This window comes from Dreissena polymorpha, chromosome 11, assembly GCF_020536995.1.
Source record: "Dreissena polymorpha isolate Duluth1 chromosome 11, UMN_Dpol_1.0, whole genome shotgun sequence".
In the NCBI taxonomy this organism is placed as follows: domain Eukaryota; kingdom Metazoa; phylum Mollusca; class Bivalvia; order Myida; family Dreissenidae; genus Dreissena; species Dreissena polymorpha.
The window spans coordinates 9,667,829-9,683,212 of NC_068365.1; the positions used below are offsets into that span (position 1 = coordinate 9,667,829).

Consider the following 15,384-nt stretch of genomic DNA (forward strand, 5'->3'; position numbering starts at 1 on the left):
AAACAAGTGACCGTGCATGTACACTCTATTCAGACAAAACAAGTAACCATGCATGTACACTCTATTCAGACAAAACAAGTAACCGTGCATGTACACTCTATTCCGACAAAATAAGTAACCATGCATGTACACTCTATTCAGACAAAATAAGTAACCATGCATGTACACTCTATTCAGACAAAATAAGTAACCGTGCATGTACACTCTATTCAGACAAAATAAGTAACCGTGCATGTACACTCTATTCAGACAAAATAAGTAACCGTGCATGTACACTCTATTCAGACAAAATAAGTAACCGTGCATGTACACTCTATTCAGACAAAACAATAGACCTAGCTTGAGTTACACACGCACATATTTTTTATAATTATATTTACATTGAAAGATTACTAAATGAATCATTAATTGGCTTTCTTTCTTTCTTATTGTGCAATTTTGTATGCCCCCAGATTGAATGATCGGGGGTATATTGTTTTTGGCCTGTCTGTCTGTCTGTCATTGTATCTGTCTGTCTGTCTGTCTGTCTGTCTGTCATTGTATCTGTCTGTCTGTCTTTGTATGTGTCCCAAACCTTTAACCTTGGTCATAACTTTTGCAATAGTGATGATAGCAACTTGATATTTGGCATGCATGTGTATCTCATGGAGCTGCACATTTTGAGTGTTGAAAGGTCAAGGTCATCCTTCAAAGTCAAAGGTCAAAATAAAAAATCAAAGCGGGGCATTAAGGGGCATTGTGTTTCTAACAAAAACATTTCTTGTTTTATTCATTTGATCAAACACATAAAAATGATTTAATTGCAATAACTCATTACAGTATCAAAGAAGAAGACAATTTTAAACAAGCATATAAATTATCAATCACCATATGTCAGAAAGAAATGAAAACATTTTTTTCCTATATATATCCCAACCTTTGGCCTTCTTTTCCCTCTTGCCCCCACTCTGTGGTACGGGACAGAAGACGGTCTTCTCGTTGAGGGACACAAGTTCCCCGTCAGTGAGGGGCAGGATGCGGTGAGACTTCAACTTCTCCAGTATGGACTGGTCTTCATGGAACTCATCCAGACTGCGATACATGCAGGCCAGCCAGCGGGCTATCAGTAGCACATCTTCCTCAGAACCTGGTGGGGGAGGGGGAATATTTTAAATATTATCATGCGATACATACAGGCCAGCAAACAAGCAATCAATGGGACGTCTTCATCGGAACCTAATACATCGTTTTGTATTGATTTTATTGTTGTTTTCCCCAATCGATTTTGTTTTTAATAGCATTAAGAACCCCCTTCAAATTTACAGTCTCTGTGATGCTTCTCAGACAAGTAGCATCGCTGCAAAAAACTGTTAGTATATGAGCCTTGCCATGGGAAAACAGGGTTTAATGCATGTGCGTAGTTTTGTACAAGATGAGCCTGTGAAGTCTGCACACGTTAATCAGGGACCACACATAGCTCTGTAATGAAGTTTTAAAGTTAAATTCCTGATTAGCAGACTGCACAGGCTAATCTGGGACGACACTTTACATACATGTATTAAACCAGACTGCACAGGCTAATCTGGGATGACACTTTACATACATGTATTAAACCAGACTGCACAGGCTAATCTGGGATGACACTTTACACACATGTATTAAACCAGACTGCACAGGCTAATCTGGGATGACACTTTACACACATGTATTAAACCTTGATTTCCCAGAGTGAGGCTCATATGTCACCATGACAACCTGAGCATCAAGAGTTGAGTGTGAAACTGTTGCATTTAATAATATTTCTGTATCACGTACAACAGTATTCTTGTACATGCATGGAGAACATTCATAGGAAGAACTAGAGCTTGATCTTGAATGCTACTAATGCATGGATTGCATTGTTTACTGTATTCAAGGGTAAATAACTCAGAAATATGAGGATCACCAGGAATATAAAGTGTTTTGCACATGTACATGTCAAGGCGGTGACATATTAGAAGTTTCAGTTTAATTACTTGACAAATGAGGTTTGCTCTACACACTTGCAATACTGTATGCAAACTGACTGTTTACCAACCGAAACAATCTCTCCATTAGAGGAGCATTAACATAAAATGTCTATATCAAAGACATAAAGAGGTTGTCACAAGCCTGCTTAGCCAGTGAAATACAATTATACACAATCAAAGATTGAGACTAATGGTGTATCAATTCTGAGCAAAGAATAAGACTATATTCAAGTACATATTCAACTGGATGTACCAATGGGCTAGGCTGCTAGCTTTATACAACTGAGCACTGTTTATCTACTGGAGTAATATAAGATTGTGTCATGTAAGCAGAATATTCAAGCATGAAAATATAAAGGTCGAACAATCATGCATGCAAAGGAGGCAGAACACACATTCTGGCTCCTTTACCATTAAAATGACATACAGAAGTATTACTATACACAAACACATAGGAACAGAAACATTTCTATAGCAAGGGACAAAATTGTCACAAAATCAGGTGTTCATTGTGAAAAAAAAAAGTCTGATAAAGGGAGAAAACTCAAACTGAACTTTTGAACTGAACAAACAAAATTAACCCCCTTTGTTTCAAAATAAATATTTTTTTAGTCGTGGCGACCTTGACGTGATTCTTTCGTGCGACACACTGTCCCTTGATGGTGAACAAATGTGCCAAATGATTTTAAAATCTCACAATGAATGACATAGTTATGGCCCAGACAAGCTCATTTATGGCCATTTTTTACCTTTGAACTCAATAGTGTGACCTTGACCTTGGTGATATCGACGTAATTCTTTAGCGCAACGCACCATCTAATGATGGTGAACATATGTGCCAAATGATTTTAAAATCTCACAATGAACGACAAAGTTATGGCCCGGACAAGCTTGTTCCGCCTGCCCACCGACATTCGCCAATCTTATAACCAGTTTTTTCCTTCGGAAAACCTGGTTAAAAAACATGTTTGACTGATGGTTTTATTCTCGCTTTCAATCTTAAACTAACATACAATAATGATAACTGATTCACAAACAATAACGGCAGCTCCAAATAGACAACTCACTGCATTTATTCTCCATGTGTACAACCAGGGCCTTGCCCAACTGGAACAGGTGTTCAGACGTTAGCGTCTCAATTCCCAGGCAGGCTGTTAGAGCAGGATTCAACATGGCTGCCACCTCATGGTTGAGGTAGAACAGGTTCAGGTGTGTTGCCAGGAGCGACGGAGTGACAACCGTGCGGACAAGTGGGTCTCGAACCTGGACTGTCTGCGATGGCAGCTTCCAGCTTACCACACCTAGATGAATAGTGGAAATTTGTTAGTTTTTGGTCTGAAATATGTTTCATTATGATCACTTACCATTAAATCCAGATCATCATCACCAGTAAACATTTAATCCAGACTTTCCTCTTGTTAAGTGATATGTAAATGGAAAGTTGACTATTGATAAATTGTTTGCTGCCATTATTACAATCCAAAAACAAGAGTTGTGTTTGTCAGAAACACAATGCCCCCTATTGCGCCGCTTTGAAATAAAATTTCAATAAATCATTTGGCAGGTTTAGAAATTATCTCCCTTTTAAAGCTTATTACTTCCCTTGGATTGTATTTTTTTACTTTTGACCTTGAATAATGACCTTAACCTAGACCTTTCACCACTCAAAAAGTGCAGCTTCATGAGATACACATGCATGCCAAATATCAAGTTGCTATCTTCAATATTGCAAAAGTTATTGCAAAACTTTAACCAAGGTTAAAGTTTTGGGACAGAATGACAGACAGAGACGGGCCAAAAACAATAATGCCCCAGATCATTCGATCCGGGGGCATAATAAAATAATTCTTTAAAATGCATAACAGAATTACATGATATTAAATTCAAGGAAATGGATTCAAACTAGCAAAAGGTAAAATGTATAAAATATAATTGACAAAATAATAAAGTTTCTTTATTTTCTAATCTGCAATTTTGTTCATATTAAACAATTTGATGTATAAACTGGAACACTTCCACCCTTTTCTTAATGTTACAAGAATCCATTGAAATAGATTTGACCTCATAATGAGATATTATTGACATGTTTAGCCAGTCAGACAGCTAGAACTTAACTGATAGACATTCCTATGACATACATATGTACACTTTCGACAGTGTTTTACCAAAGAAGGCCTGGTTAAATACCCAATGGCATACTGTCAATGTCTGAATAATATTGAACTTGATGCATGTGCGTAAAGTGTCGTCCCAAATTAGCATGTGCTGTCGATACAGGCTAACAAGGGATGAATCTTTCAGCTATTTATGGAATTTTACGTTTAAAGAAAGGCTCTTCTGAACAAAAATCAAGTATATTCTGAGAGTATATGCAGACTGCACAGTCTAAACTGAGACAACACTTTACAAACATGCATTAAACCAAGTTTTTCCATAACAAGGTTTAAGTTTATAAACTCTCACACTGACCTTTTTCATCAGGCTGCGTGGGAACACAGGGTCTAGCCTTGAGTTTCTTGAGGATGTCCGAGGAGACTGGCTTGAAGAAGTCCAGCACCTCGTCCTCCATGGGCACAAACTGCAGGAACATGCACACTGCCTCTAGAGGGGAGTCTGCGTTCTGGGTCTGCACATCAAACACAGTCAAACATCAACATGTGAAAATGAGCCTTGTTCAGGAAAACTGGGCTAAATGCATGGGTGTCAAGTGTCAGCCCAGGATAATCAGGATGGCACTTAATGCTTTAATGAAATTTTGCGTTTAAAGGAAGAATTTTCTTAGCAAAAATCCAATTTTAGCGGTGAGTGTTGTCCATAATTCGCCTGTTCTGACTGCGCAGGCTAATCTGGAACGACACTTAAAGCACAATCATAAATACCCATTACCCAAAGACGTGGCTCATATTGACAATGCTAATTGAGTCGTAAAGTGTCTTTCCATGCTTGGCCTCTACAGACTGCACAGACAAGTCGGGGACGACACTCTAGGCACATGCATTAAACTTCGTTTTCCAAGAGCACTGTCAGTGTACCTTGAATGCCTCTAGAGCATCTATGAAGATGGTGTGTATCTCACTACGCAGCCACTGGTTCCAGGGACTGTCTCGATCAACATCTTCACGACTCGACGGGACATCAAAGTCACCTGCAGCAAACACAATGACACATTTAAAGACATAGCCAACAAGAGCTGTCTCCATCGGAAGACATATGTCCCCGAGAAACGCTTTTTCGAAACCTAAAGCAGATGTCAAAACCTAAACGCAAACCCTAAGTTCAAGGTCAAGGACAAAGAGGTCAAAATGTGTGTACAAATGGAAAGGCCTTGTCTACATACACATGCATACCAAATATGAAGGTTACATCTGAAGCGACATAGAAGTTATGAGCATTTTTGCAAACCTAAAAGCAAAAGTGTGACAGACAGACAGACTGCACAGGCTTATCTGGGACGACACTTTACCTACGTATTTTACGCCCCATTTTCACAGAGCGTGTCTATTTTTTAGAGGAATGAAATTTATTGGAAACTAAATTTCCCAAGTATGCAATAAATTCATACATACAGAAAACCAACATCTTTACTCACCTTGTACAATAAACCTGAATCCATAGCTACGAAGAGGCAAGAAGGCAAACACTGGCTGCTTTGGAGGCAGAACCTAGCAACAACAAAACTGATCATTAGAAAAATGTCACTTGACGTTTGCCGTTGTCATCAATATGAATAACTAAGCAGTTTGCATAAATATCAAATTAATGTGACATCAAACAAGACACCCAATCTTCCATTGATGGATGAAACCTAAGCTGCCATTTCTAGTAGTTTTAATTTAAGTCTCTTAACTGAGAGATGTGGAAGAAGTTACTCCACAAACAAGTAACAAGAGGGCCAAGATGGCCCTAGTTTGCTCACCTGAGAGGAGTCAATTCATTCAATCTTTACCAAATGTCAAACTTGACCGAGATATTGTCCAGACAAACATCCTGGTCAAGTTTCATCATTATTTCATCTGCGAGTCAATGTACCTATTAAGTTTCATGATCCTAAGCGTAAGCATTCTTGAGTTATCATCCATAAACCATTTTTCTAAGTTGAGTCACCGTGACCTTGACAGCCATTGTGTGAATACGTTTTTTGACACTGTGACCTTGACCTTTGACCTAGTGACCTGAAAATCCATAGGGGTCATCTACGAGTCATGATCATTGTACCTATGAAGTTTCATGACCCTAGGCCTAAGCGTTCTTGAGTTATCATCCATAAACCATTTTACTATTTCAGGTCACCGTGACCTTGACCTTTGACCTAGTGACCTGAAAATCAATAGGGGTCATCTTCCAGTCATGATCAATGTACCTATGAAGTTTCATGATCCTCGACATAAGCATTCTTGAGTTATCATCTGGAAACCATTTTACTATTTCGGGTCACCGTGACCTTGACCTTTGACCTAGTGACCTGAAAATCAATATGGGTCATCTACGAGTTATGATCAATGTACCTATACATTTTAATGATCCTAGGCTTAAGCGTTCTTGAGTTATCATCCAGAAACCATTTTACTATTTCGGGTATCGTGACCTTGACCTTCGACCTAGTGACCTGAAAATCAATAGGGGTTATCTGCGAGTCATTATCAATGTATCTAAGAAGTTTCATGATCCTAGGCATAAGCGTTCTTGAGTTATCATCCGGAAACAATTTTACTGCTTTGGGTCACCGTGACCTTGACCTTTGACCTAGTGACCTAAAAATCAATAGGCGTCATCTGCGAGTCATGATCAATGTACCTATGAAGTTTCATGATCCTAGGCATAAGTGTTCTTGAGTTATCATCTGGAAACCATTTTAATATTTTGGGTCATCGTGACCTTTACCTTTGACCTAGTGACCTGAAAATCAATAGGGGTCATCTGCGAGTCATGATCAATATACCTATGAAGTTTCATGAACCTAGGCATAAGCGCTCTTGAGTTATCATCCGGAAACCATCTGGTGGACGGACGGATCGACATGAGCAAAACAATATACCCCCTCTTTTTCGAAAGGGGGAGGGGCATAATGAGAAAACTGTCCCCCTCCCAGCAGCCATGTTATTCAACTGACCGGAACCATATTTTAACTCAACTCTCGTATCAAGGAAACAAATGTTCTGAGCAAATTTCATGAAAATTGGGCCAAAAATGTGACTTCTACTGTGTTCACATGTTTTCACTATAATTATACATATAGAGAAAAATGCCCCGCCCACTGGCAGCCATGTTTTTTCACAGATCCCGACCATTTTCAAACATATCCGAGATATCAATAAAACCAATGTTTTGACCAACTTTCATGATGATTGGGCAAAAATTAAGACTTCTAGAGTGTTTACAAGGTTTCTCTATAGCCAAATAAGGAAAACTGCCCCGCCCACTGGCGGCCATGTTTTTTAACGGATCGGAACCACTTTTGAACTCAACCAAGATATCATTAAGACAAACATTTTGACAAAGTTACATGAAGATTGGGCATGAAATGTGACTACAGTGTTTACAAGTTTTTTTGTTTTTTTTGACAAAGTGACCTAGTTTTTGACCTGGCACAACCCAGTTTTCAACTCGGCCGAGATTTCATTTGGACAAAGCTTCTGACCAAGTTTCATGAAGATGGGACAAGAAATGTTGCCTCTAGAGTGTTTACGAGCAAATGTTAACGGATGGACGGACGGACATACGACGGACAAAGACCCGTCACAAAAGCTCACCTGAGCAATCAGGTGAGCTAAAAACTCATGCAGATATCTGACTTACAAACAGTGCAACTGCAAGCTACTATTGTCCAAACATTCTGATCCAGTACCTTGGCCCAGATTTCCATCTGGGATTTATCCATAATTCATATTTTGAACAACAGTTGCTTGTTAAAAATTTATGCCCCAATTTTTCTAAATGCAGTCTTTAGAATATTTAATTCATTACTTGGGTGGTATTCCATAAATATCTTAAGACATTTCTTAAATTTTTTCACTTAAGGTCAAAATCACAATGTTTTGTATTTTTTTACTAAATAAGGAAACACATGTTTTTTTGGTATTCCTAAAATAAAATTGACATAATGATGTTATTTTCATGTAAAGCTTGATGACAAACTATTGCAATATAAAATTTAACACTTATGAAATTTTCCCAATTTAAGGATAAGAATAAATTTTAACTTAAGATGCTTCTGGAACACGACCCCAGATCAGATACAAATTTGCTAGGCTGAGAGTGTAATGTGCAAAAAGGCTAAATAGACAATTGAAAATGGGATAAAACCCGCAGTTATTGGGGCCACTCAATATATCAAAGAGTTAGGCTATCATATACAGAGGGGGTAATCACATGAAAAACAATATGGCGACGTCCATGCCAGACAGGTATTGTTTTCCTTTTTATATCCGTCATTACTTGTATTACCGGTAATTGTTTAAATGTCACTCAATTTCCAGCCATATTGGCAAAAAAGTGGTAATCGTTTATATAGTATTAATATTCGATCTACATGTATATCTCTTTGTCAATGATTTGGCTGGAAAGTGAGTGCATTAAAAAATTAAACAAAAGTAATAAAAGGTATAAAATAACAAAATGCCTGCCTCTTCAAGGACCTAGCCATCTTAACTATCACGTGATTACCCCCTCTGATATATTACCTTCACACATTTTGAACAAGTGATGTAAAAAAGGATATAACTTAATTATGGAAACTGTCCATTTTTAGCCAAAATATTATGTTTTCACACAATACCAGACAATGAGTCACGTACCTTGGCCCCAGATTTCAGCCCCGCGGGTCTGAGAGGGAAGGCCAGGGCAACCTCAATAGACTCCACCTCAGCCCCAGACTTGGCCTGCAGAGATATCTTGGTGGCGTCCAGCATCTTCTTCACAACCAGCCAACGCTCGGTGCCGTGAGTGTGCTCAATCTCAACTATGTTGTTGCCCACGTCTCTACGCCGGAATTTCTGCACCCCATTTTCAATCTAAAATGTTTCAACTCATTAAAACTAGAGCTTTGTCACAGATTTGACAAATACCCCCACATGCCCCATTGACACAGAATATTTTGCATGTTGTCTTCACAAAAAACAGCAGACACCATGCTCAATGTTTAAAACGCACTAAGTGACCCCGTGACCTAGTTTTTGACCCGGCATGGCCCATGTTCAAACTTGACCTACATATCATTTAGATACAACTACTGACCAAGTTTGGTGAAACTCTGATGAAAACTACTTGAATTAGAGAGCAAACACCATGCTTAATATTAAAAACGCAATAAGTGACCCCGTGACCTTGTTTTCAACCCGGCATGACCCATATTATAACTTGACCTAGACATCATCTAGATACAACATCTGACCAAGTTTGGTAAAGATCGGATGAAAACAACTTGAAATAGAGAGCGGAAACTTAATACGGACCAACCGACCGACCGACCAACTCAGGGCTTAACACTAACTTTTTTTTCAACTATCCCATTCGGCCTAGTAAATGCAGAACCTACTAGCCCTGACCAATCTTTCATGTGCCCCGACCCAAGTATTATCAAAACCTTTATATTTATCATTCAACTTGTATTTTCTTGTGAGATGCGCAATTATGATTCAATCATTCTTATTAGCTTGCCTTACTAATGCTAATGAATTCAATATTCATCTACTTAAGACATCTATTTGTTATCTTCACGCCATTTCGGGAGAAATTTCCTTGTTTTTTTGTCCCTAACACTTTCTCTTACTTTCCTCCTACCCTTTTCTTTTCTTATTTGAGGAACCCCCATCCCCACCCATAAAGCCAAATTTAAACATCAACATGAAACGTTAAAACTTTTTTTACATAGATTGCCGCGGTTGCCGTCTGACAACAAACGGTAAGTGAATCTTAGGTGTCGCAAAATAACGTGTTACGGTAGTCGTAACAATTGTACAGGTAGATTGGTTACCTCCCCTTATCTTTCGCTACTCTCTATATAGGGATCGGTACAAGCAAACTTTACCGGTCCAAAATTGGACCAGTTATCTTTAGAAACATATCAGAGGATATAATCCGTGTACCGTTTCCGGATTATTTTCCCGAACTTTTTGACAGCTGACAGGTAAGAATGAAAGCTCGTTCTAGTCAAATAAGATTCATAATACATATGCAACTTGAGTACTACATGATACATAATATCCTCGCGTTACTTAAAAGTGGAAATTCTTGATTTGTGAGCATGTGAATTTTTGTATTTGATCTAGTTATCAACGGAATGATAGAGAGATTAAACAAAATAATCCGGGGAATGCCGCGCGCGAACCATAACATTGTAACGTCACGCCACGAACGGCGCTACCGATTGGTCTTCGCGTTATCCAATTAAAATCACCGATACATTAGCCTGTACCTGTTGTATATTATAGTCAACGAAGTCAACGGTTATATTCAACGGGGGACCAGTTAATTGTACAGGGTTAACTCTCTACTAAAAGTCGGGATCGACCATTAATATTAGTTTTGCTAATTGAATTGCGTAAAAAAGATTGTCGAAACACTTCTAATAGATCAAACAAATTAATGTCAAGTTTTATACCTTCATCGATCCCGGACAATCAGGGCAATCCCGGCTTTTAGTTTAAAACGTATTTTTATCGAGAAAACACATCACTTCGAGGAAACCAATCAAAAACCGTATCTAGCGGAATTCCGTTTAAAAATAGGTACTGACGTGTTTTACCAGGAAAACCGCCGGGGATTTTCTGAATTGTCGGCCTCTTTTTGATTGCAATCAGGGGGTTCCAAATCTATTTCGAGTTACAATCTGTTTGTTATCTCCGACTTCACTCTGGGATTTAATTGTCATCTGATCATACTGTATTAAGATTTTTGCATCTTTGAAAAGCTTATTTAAAACGCAGTTTATTGATATGAAACACATAATCCCGCCCAAAATACACACGACCGGTCGGGCATGTTCCTGGGACATTGGCTAGCCCGGACCTAGGTACAGGCAGTGAATGTCGTTCGGACGTGCCTTAGTGTTAAGCCCTGCAACTGACTGACAGACAAGCTCACTCTTATATACCCCCCAAAACTTGGTTTGTGGGGGTATAATTAATACATTTCACCTTTCATATGTGTTAAAGAAACAACTATTCTTACAGTGCATCTTTGAAACTGTAAATAAATATTATATCTTAAAGTAAGTACAATATAATTATAAATATAAGAATGCTTGTGCAGACAATTTTAGCCAAGTCCTGAACAATAAATTGATTCCAATGGCTCACATTTTCATACCATCAACTGAGGGACAAATTGTTTGTTCATCATGTATACAACTGTACTTGTTAACCTTCATCATGTATACAACTGTACTTGTTAACCATTCATTTATTCAATCCCAGCACCTGGGCTTGCATTAACAAAATAATAAGGGACATCTTAACTTGTAATTCAGTGAAAAATTCAAGATCAAATTTTCTATCTGAAATCCCTTGTTTTCCCCTAAAAAAATTAAACAATATTAACCATTTTAGCTATATTTACTTGCAAAAGGGATTTATTTATTTAAGAGATTTCCTCATGTAATTCTCCCCCCCCCCCCAAGATAATCTGTTTGAATATGGGCCCTAAAAGTTGACATTTATTACCAGTACCTTGTTCTCAATGGTAATCTCCCTCAGCCTATGCAGGAAGAGCAGCAGTGAGGGATGAATGTCATTGAACCGTGCAGCTAGAGTCCGGGTCTGCAACCTCATGCTTGTCTTCAAGGTCAATGAGATATAGGTCATCCAGCTGTGAACAAATGCATAGCAGATGTGAATTCCTGCTGTAAACAGGAAGATAAGCACATTTTAACTGCTGCTGGAAAGCTGCCATACACAATTCAGAGCAGATGTGAATTCCAGCTAATTTGAATTATAGATAGAAATAAATTCAGGGCAGATGTGAATTACAGTTAGAATATATATGTAGAGTGGATGTGAATTTCATCAAGACACAAAAAATGGAGCCAATGGAAGTCATCCAGCGACAAACAAAATAAAATCCAAGATATCTTTATCTTTACAATTTTAAAAACTGATGAAGGGCTTGCATTCTGCAGTAACAAATACAATAAGTTACGTAAACAACGTGACAAGATGTAAGTCTAGTGGCAAACAGATGGTCCACCTGTACTGAAACATTTATCTACACACAAAATGTTGAAAAAATGTTTAAGAAAGTACTACAACTTTGAATGGCATTTCAAAATTATTTTACACAGAATATAAATAAGAATTGGTCCTGAAAAATGGGGTTTAATGCATGTGCGTAAAAATGGGGTTTAATGCATGTGCGTAAAAATGGGGTTTAATGCATGTGCGTAAAATGGGGTTTAATGCATGTGCGTAAAAATGGGGTTTAATGCATGTGCGTAAAAATGGGGTTTAATGCATGTGCGTAAAAATGGGGTTTAATGCATGTGCGTAAAAATGGGGTTTAATGCATGTGCGTAAAAATGGGGTTTAATGCATGTGCGTAAAAATGGGGTTTAATGCATGTGCGTAAAATGTCAGGCTAATCATACACAACACTTTCCACCTAAATTGGATATTTGGTAAGAAGAGACATCCCTTTATTGAAAAGTACAATAAAACGGAAAGTATTGTGCCAGATTGTCCAGCACAGCCTGATCTGCGATGATACTTTACACACAGGCATTACACACAGTTTTTCCAGAGCGTGGCTCAAATTCTCCCACTTTACTACAACACCCACCCTTGTTGTTGGGGATGCTCTGATGCCGGCACCCAGTGTGGTAGAATGTAACCCATGGAGCCACTGTTCACGTCAAACCTGATGTGGAAACCATTCGAATGCACCTCCGGGCAGTCTGTTACACGGAACACTGACTTGAAACCAATGCCCTTCTGACCTGAAAAAACAAAAAGCCATTATTTAATCTTCATGGGACTATTTTACAAATAAACACTCAGTTGGATCAACTTAGCTGTATGCTCAGCCAGCAAACTCATGCTGTTTAATGACTTAATTTTTTGGGGGATTTCAGATTATTTTGTTTGTTTCTATATCCATAGTTTATTTTCCATTCTACCAAAACCGATGGGCAAAGCCTAATGGGAGAAAGCAGATCAAGAAACTGCAAGGAATTGGTAGGGTAGTAAATTGTATGTGTTTAGACAATTGATCTAGCAAACTAGCAGACAAGTTACCTTGTCATCTCATGTTGGTGAACATTTGTGGTAAGCTATTTAAAAATTGCATGATAAATGACAAAGTCACAGAGCAGACAAGCTCATACGCACACCACCCAAACAGGTACATACCTACAGTTGACCATTTAGACAGCTATATTTAGCTTTTCTGGATAAGGCTAAAAAATGCAACAGTCAATTTGGTCAATTATTATGATGATTTTCATCGGCAATAGGTTATAAAATATAATCCAGCACGTGATAATGATGATATTGTCATCTATAGATGGTCACCTATTTTCATTACAGTATCTTATTTACTATCCACTTACCAATGTACCCAAACTTGTGTTTCCCCTTCGTGCTGCGGCCGACATCACACAATGCTCGGATGTCTTTCTCCCTGAATCCGGACTCGTTGTTGTAGACTCGGATCCCTTCCTCGTCTATCACAAACTTCACGGATGGGCACTCTGCTTGGTTTGTATAAAGTTCTTCAGCATAGTTGTTGTCGTCTGCATTCTGTATCAACTCAAGCACGAAATGAGTGTCTTTGCTGTACAGGTCTTTTGAAAGCCGATCTAAACTTCGGCCAAGTCTGTCTTGCTGTACCTGTTAACATGAGTAATAAATTGAAGTTTTCATTAGAACACACACATGTTTTGGAAAGGACTATGTAAGCAGCTATATTCTTCAAATAAATACATAACTGAGAGATAAGAAAAGACAAATGAATTGTGCTCATGTCATACATACAATCAACTCTTAATTTGACTCTTCTATATATTACAGTCAATCATTAATGTATTCCAAACGTAACTTGAAACTGAACATCTCATGTTACTTTTAATAAATGAGTTTCTAATTATAACAAAATTGACCATAACAACAAACTTGTTTGGCAGAATCAATAAGGTTTTAAAACATTTTCAATACTTTTCATCATGCAAAATATTCCTCAGAAATATGGCTTTTATTTGTCCTTGAACAGAGCTTTGGACATAAAATGACAACCAGTTAACACACACTATTTTGGGGCAAACTTACCAGATATAAGCAGTTTACCAATATTAAGTGAAAGTGCAAGCTGTGCTCTGGGACAACTGGACTTCATATACGTTATTTTTTTCGTAAAAAGGAAATTTCTACTTAGCATAAATCCAGTTTAGGTGAACAATATCGTCCCTGATTAGCCTGTGTTGGAGTGAGTGAGGCTCATACTTCTGCAACTTACTTTCATCAGACGCTGACCATCCTCACTAAGATGGACCCCTATTCCAAACTCATCCCGCCTGATCTCATTCACAATGTCTTCACACGTGGGGGTGGCAGCTGTAGGAGTCTCTGTCGTAACGCTGGCCATTTCTACATCACCATCAACTATTCAACAACAAATATCTCTTGCAGAAAAGAGCAGTTGAAGCTTTATTTGGCATTAATTACAGAAGATAAAAATCTGTTAACCTGGAAAATCTATAAGAAACAAATCCATTGCCATCTTATTGTTTTTCTTGTGTTGTTTGTTTGTATAGGCTATAATATGAGACTCCCTTTGGGAAAACGGGGCTAAATGCTTGATCTAAAAGTATCATTCCACATTAGCCTGTTAAGTCTGTACAAGCTAATCAGGGCTGACACTTTCTGCCTTTATGAAAGTTTTGTTTAAAGGAAGGTAGGCAGAAAGTGTCGTCCCTCATTAGACTGTGCAGACTACACAGGCTAATCTGGGAAGAGACTTTACACACATGCATTAAACCCAGTATTTTTTCAGAGCAAAGAGTGCTTTATTAGAGTACTTGCAAAAGAACTGACAATATATGCTTGTAAAAAATTGATTTGCGTCTGGTAGAGATGAAATGACTACTTCTTGCAGAATAATATGTTTAACTATAAGGCCAAAATGTCATTCCAATTTACGTCAGCATTGCTTATGGGGCATAAAGGCTACAAATCTCAAGCAAAAGTCAAAATAATGTACAGAGTTTGCTAGACATACCCAGTATTACTGACTCATCTGTTGTTTCAGTTCCTATGGCAACAGTATCACTTGAACCAACTGTCTCCCCGTCTGACTTCTTGACCTCCAGGTCACCGGCCAAGATTTCATCGACATCCTCCGTGTCAGATACAACCTCCTCCTCCTCATCTTCGTCCTTAAGAATGGAGATAAAAATTAACTGCACATGTAG

General features: G+C 38.2%; 1 protein-coding gene across 2 annotated transcripts in view; it reads right to left on the reverse strand.

Moving 5' to 3' along the window:
- LOC127850159 (uncharacterized) overlaps positions 1–15,384 on the reverse strand; it is a 77,613-nt gene that overhangs the window by 27,131 nt on the left and 35,098 nt on the right. For both annotated transcript variants that reach the window (XM_052382981.1, XM_052382980.1), the window contains exons 14-24: positions 15,192–15,348; positions 14,430–14,575; positions 13,528–13,807; positions 12,759–12,915; positions 11,654–11,792; positions 8,783–8,998; positions 5,578–5,650; positions 5,021–5,133; positions 4,458–4,614; positions 3,056–3,289; positions 917–1,126 (exon numbers count right to left, since the gene is read on the reverse strand). In XM_052382981.1, coding sequence (XP_052238941.1) covers positions 917–1,126; positions 3,056–3,289; positions 4,458–4,614; positions 5,021–5,133; positions 5,578–5,650; positions 8,783–8,998; positions 11,654–11,792; positions 12,759–12,915; positions 13,528–13,807; positions 14,430–14,575; positions 15,192–15,348 — 1,882 coding nt within the window. The remainder of the gene's footprint in view (positions 1–916; positions 1,127–3,055; positions 3,290–4,457; positions 4,615–5,020; positions 5,134–5,577; positions 5,651–8,782; positions 8,999–11,653; positions 11,793–12,758; positions 12,916–13,527; positions 13,808–14,429; positions 14,576–15,191; positions 15,349–15,384) is intronic.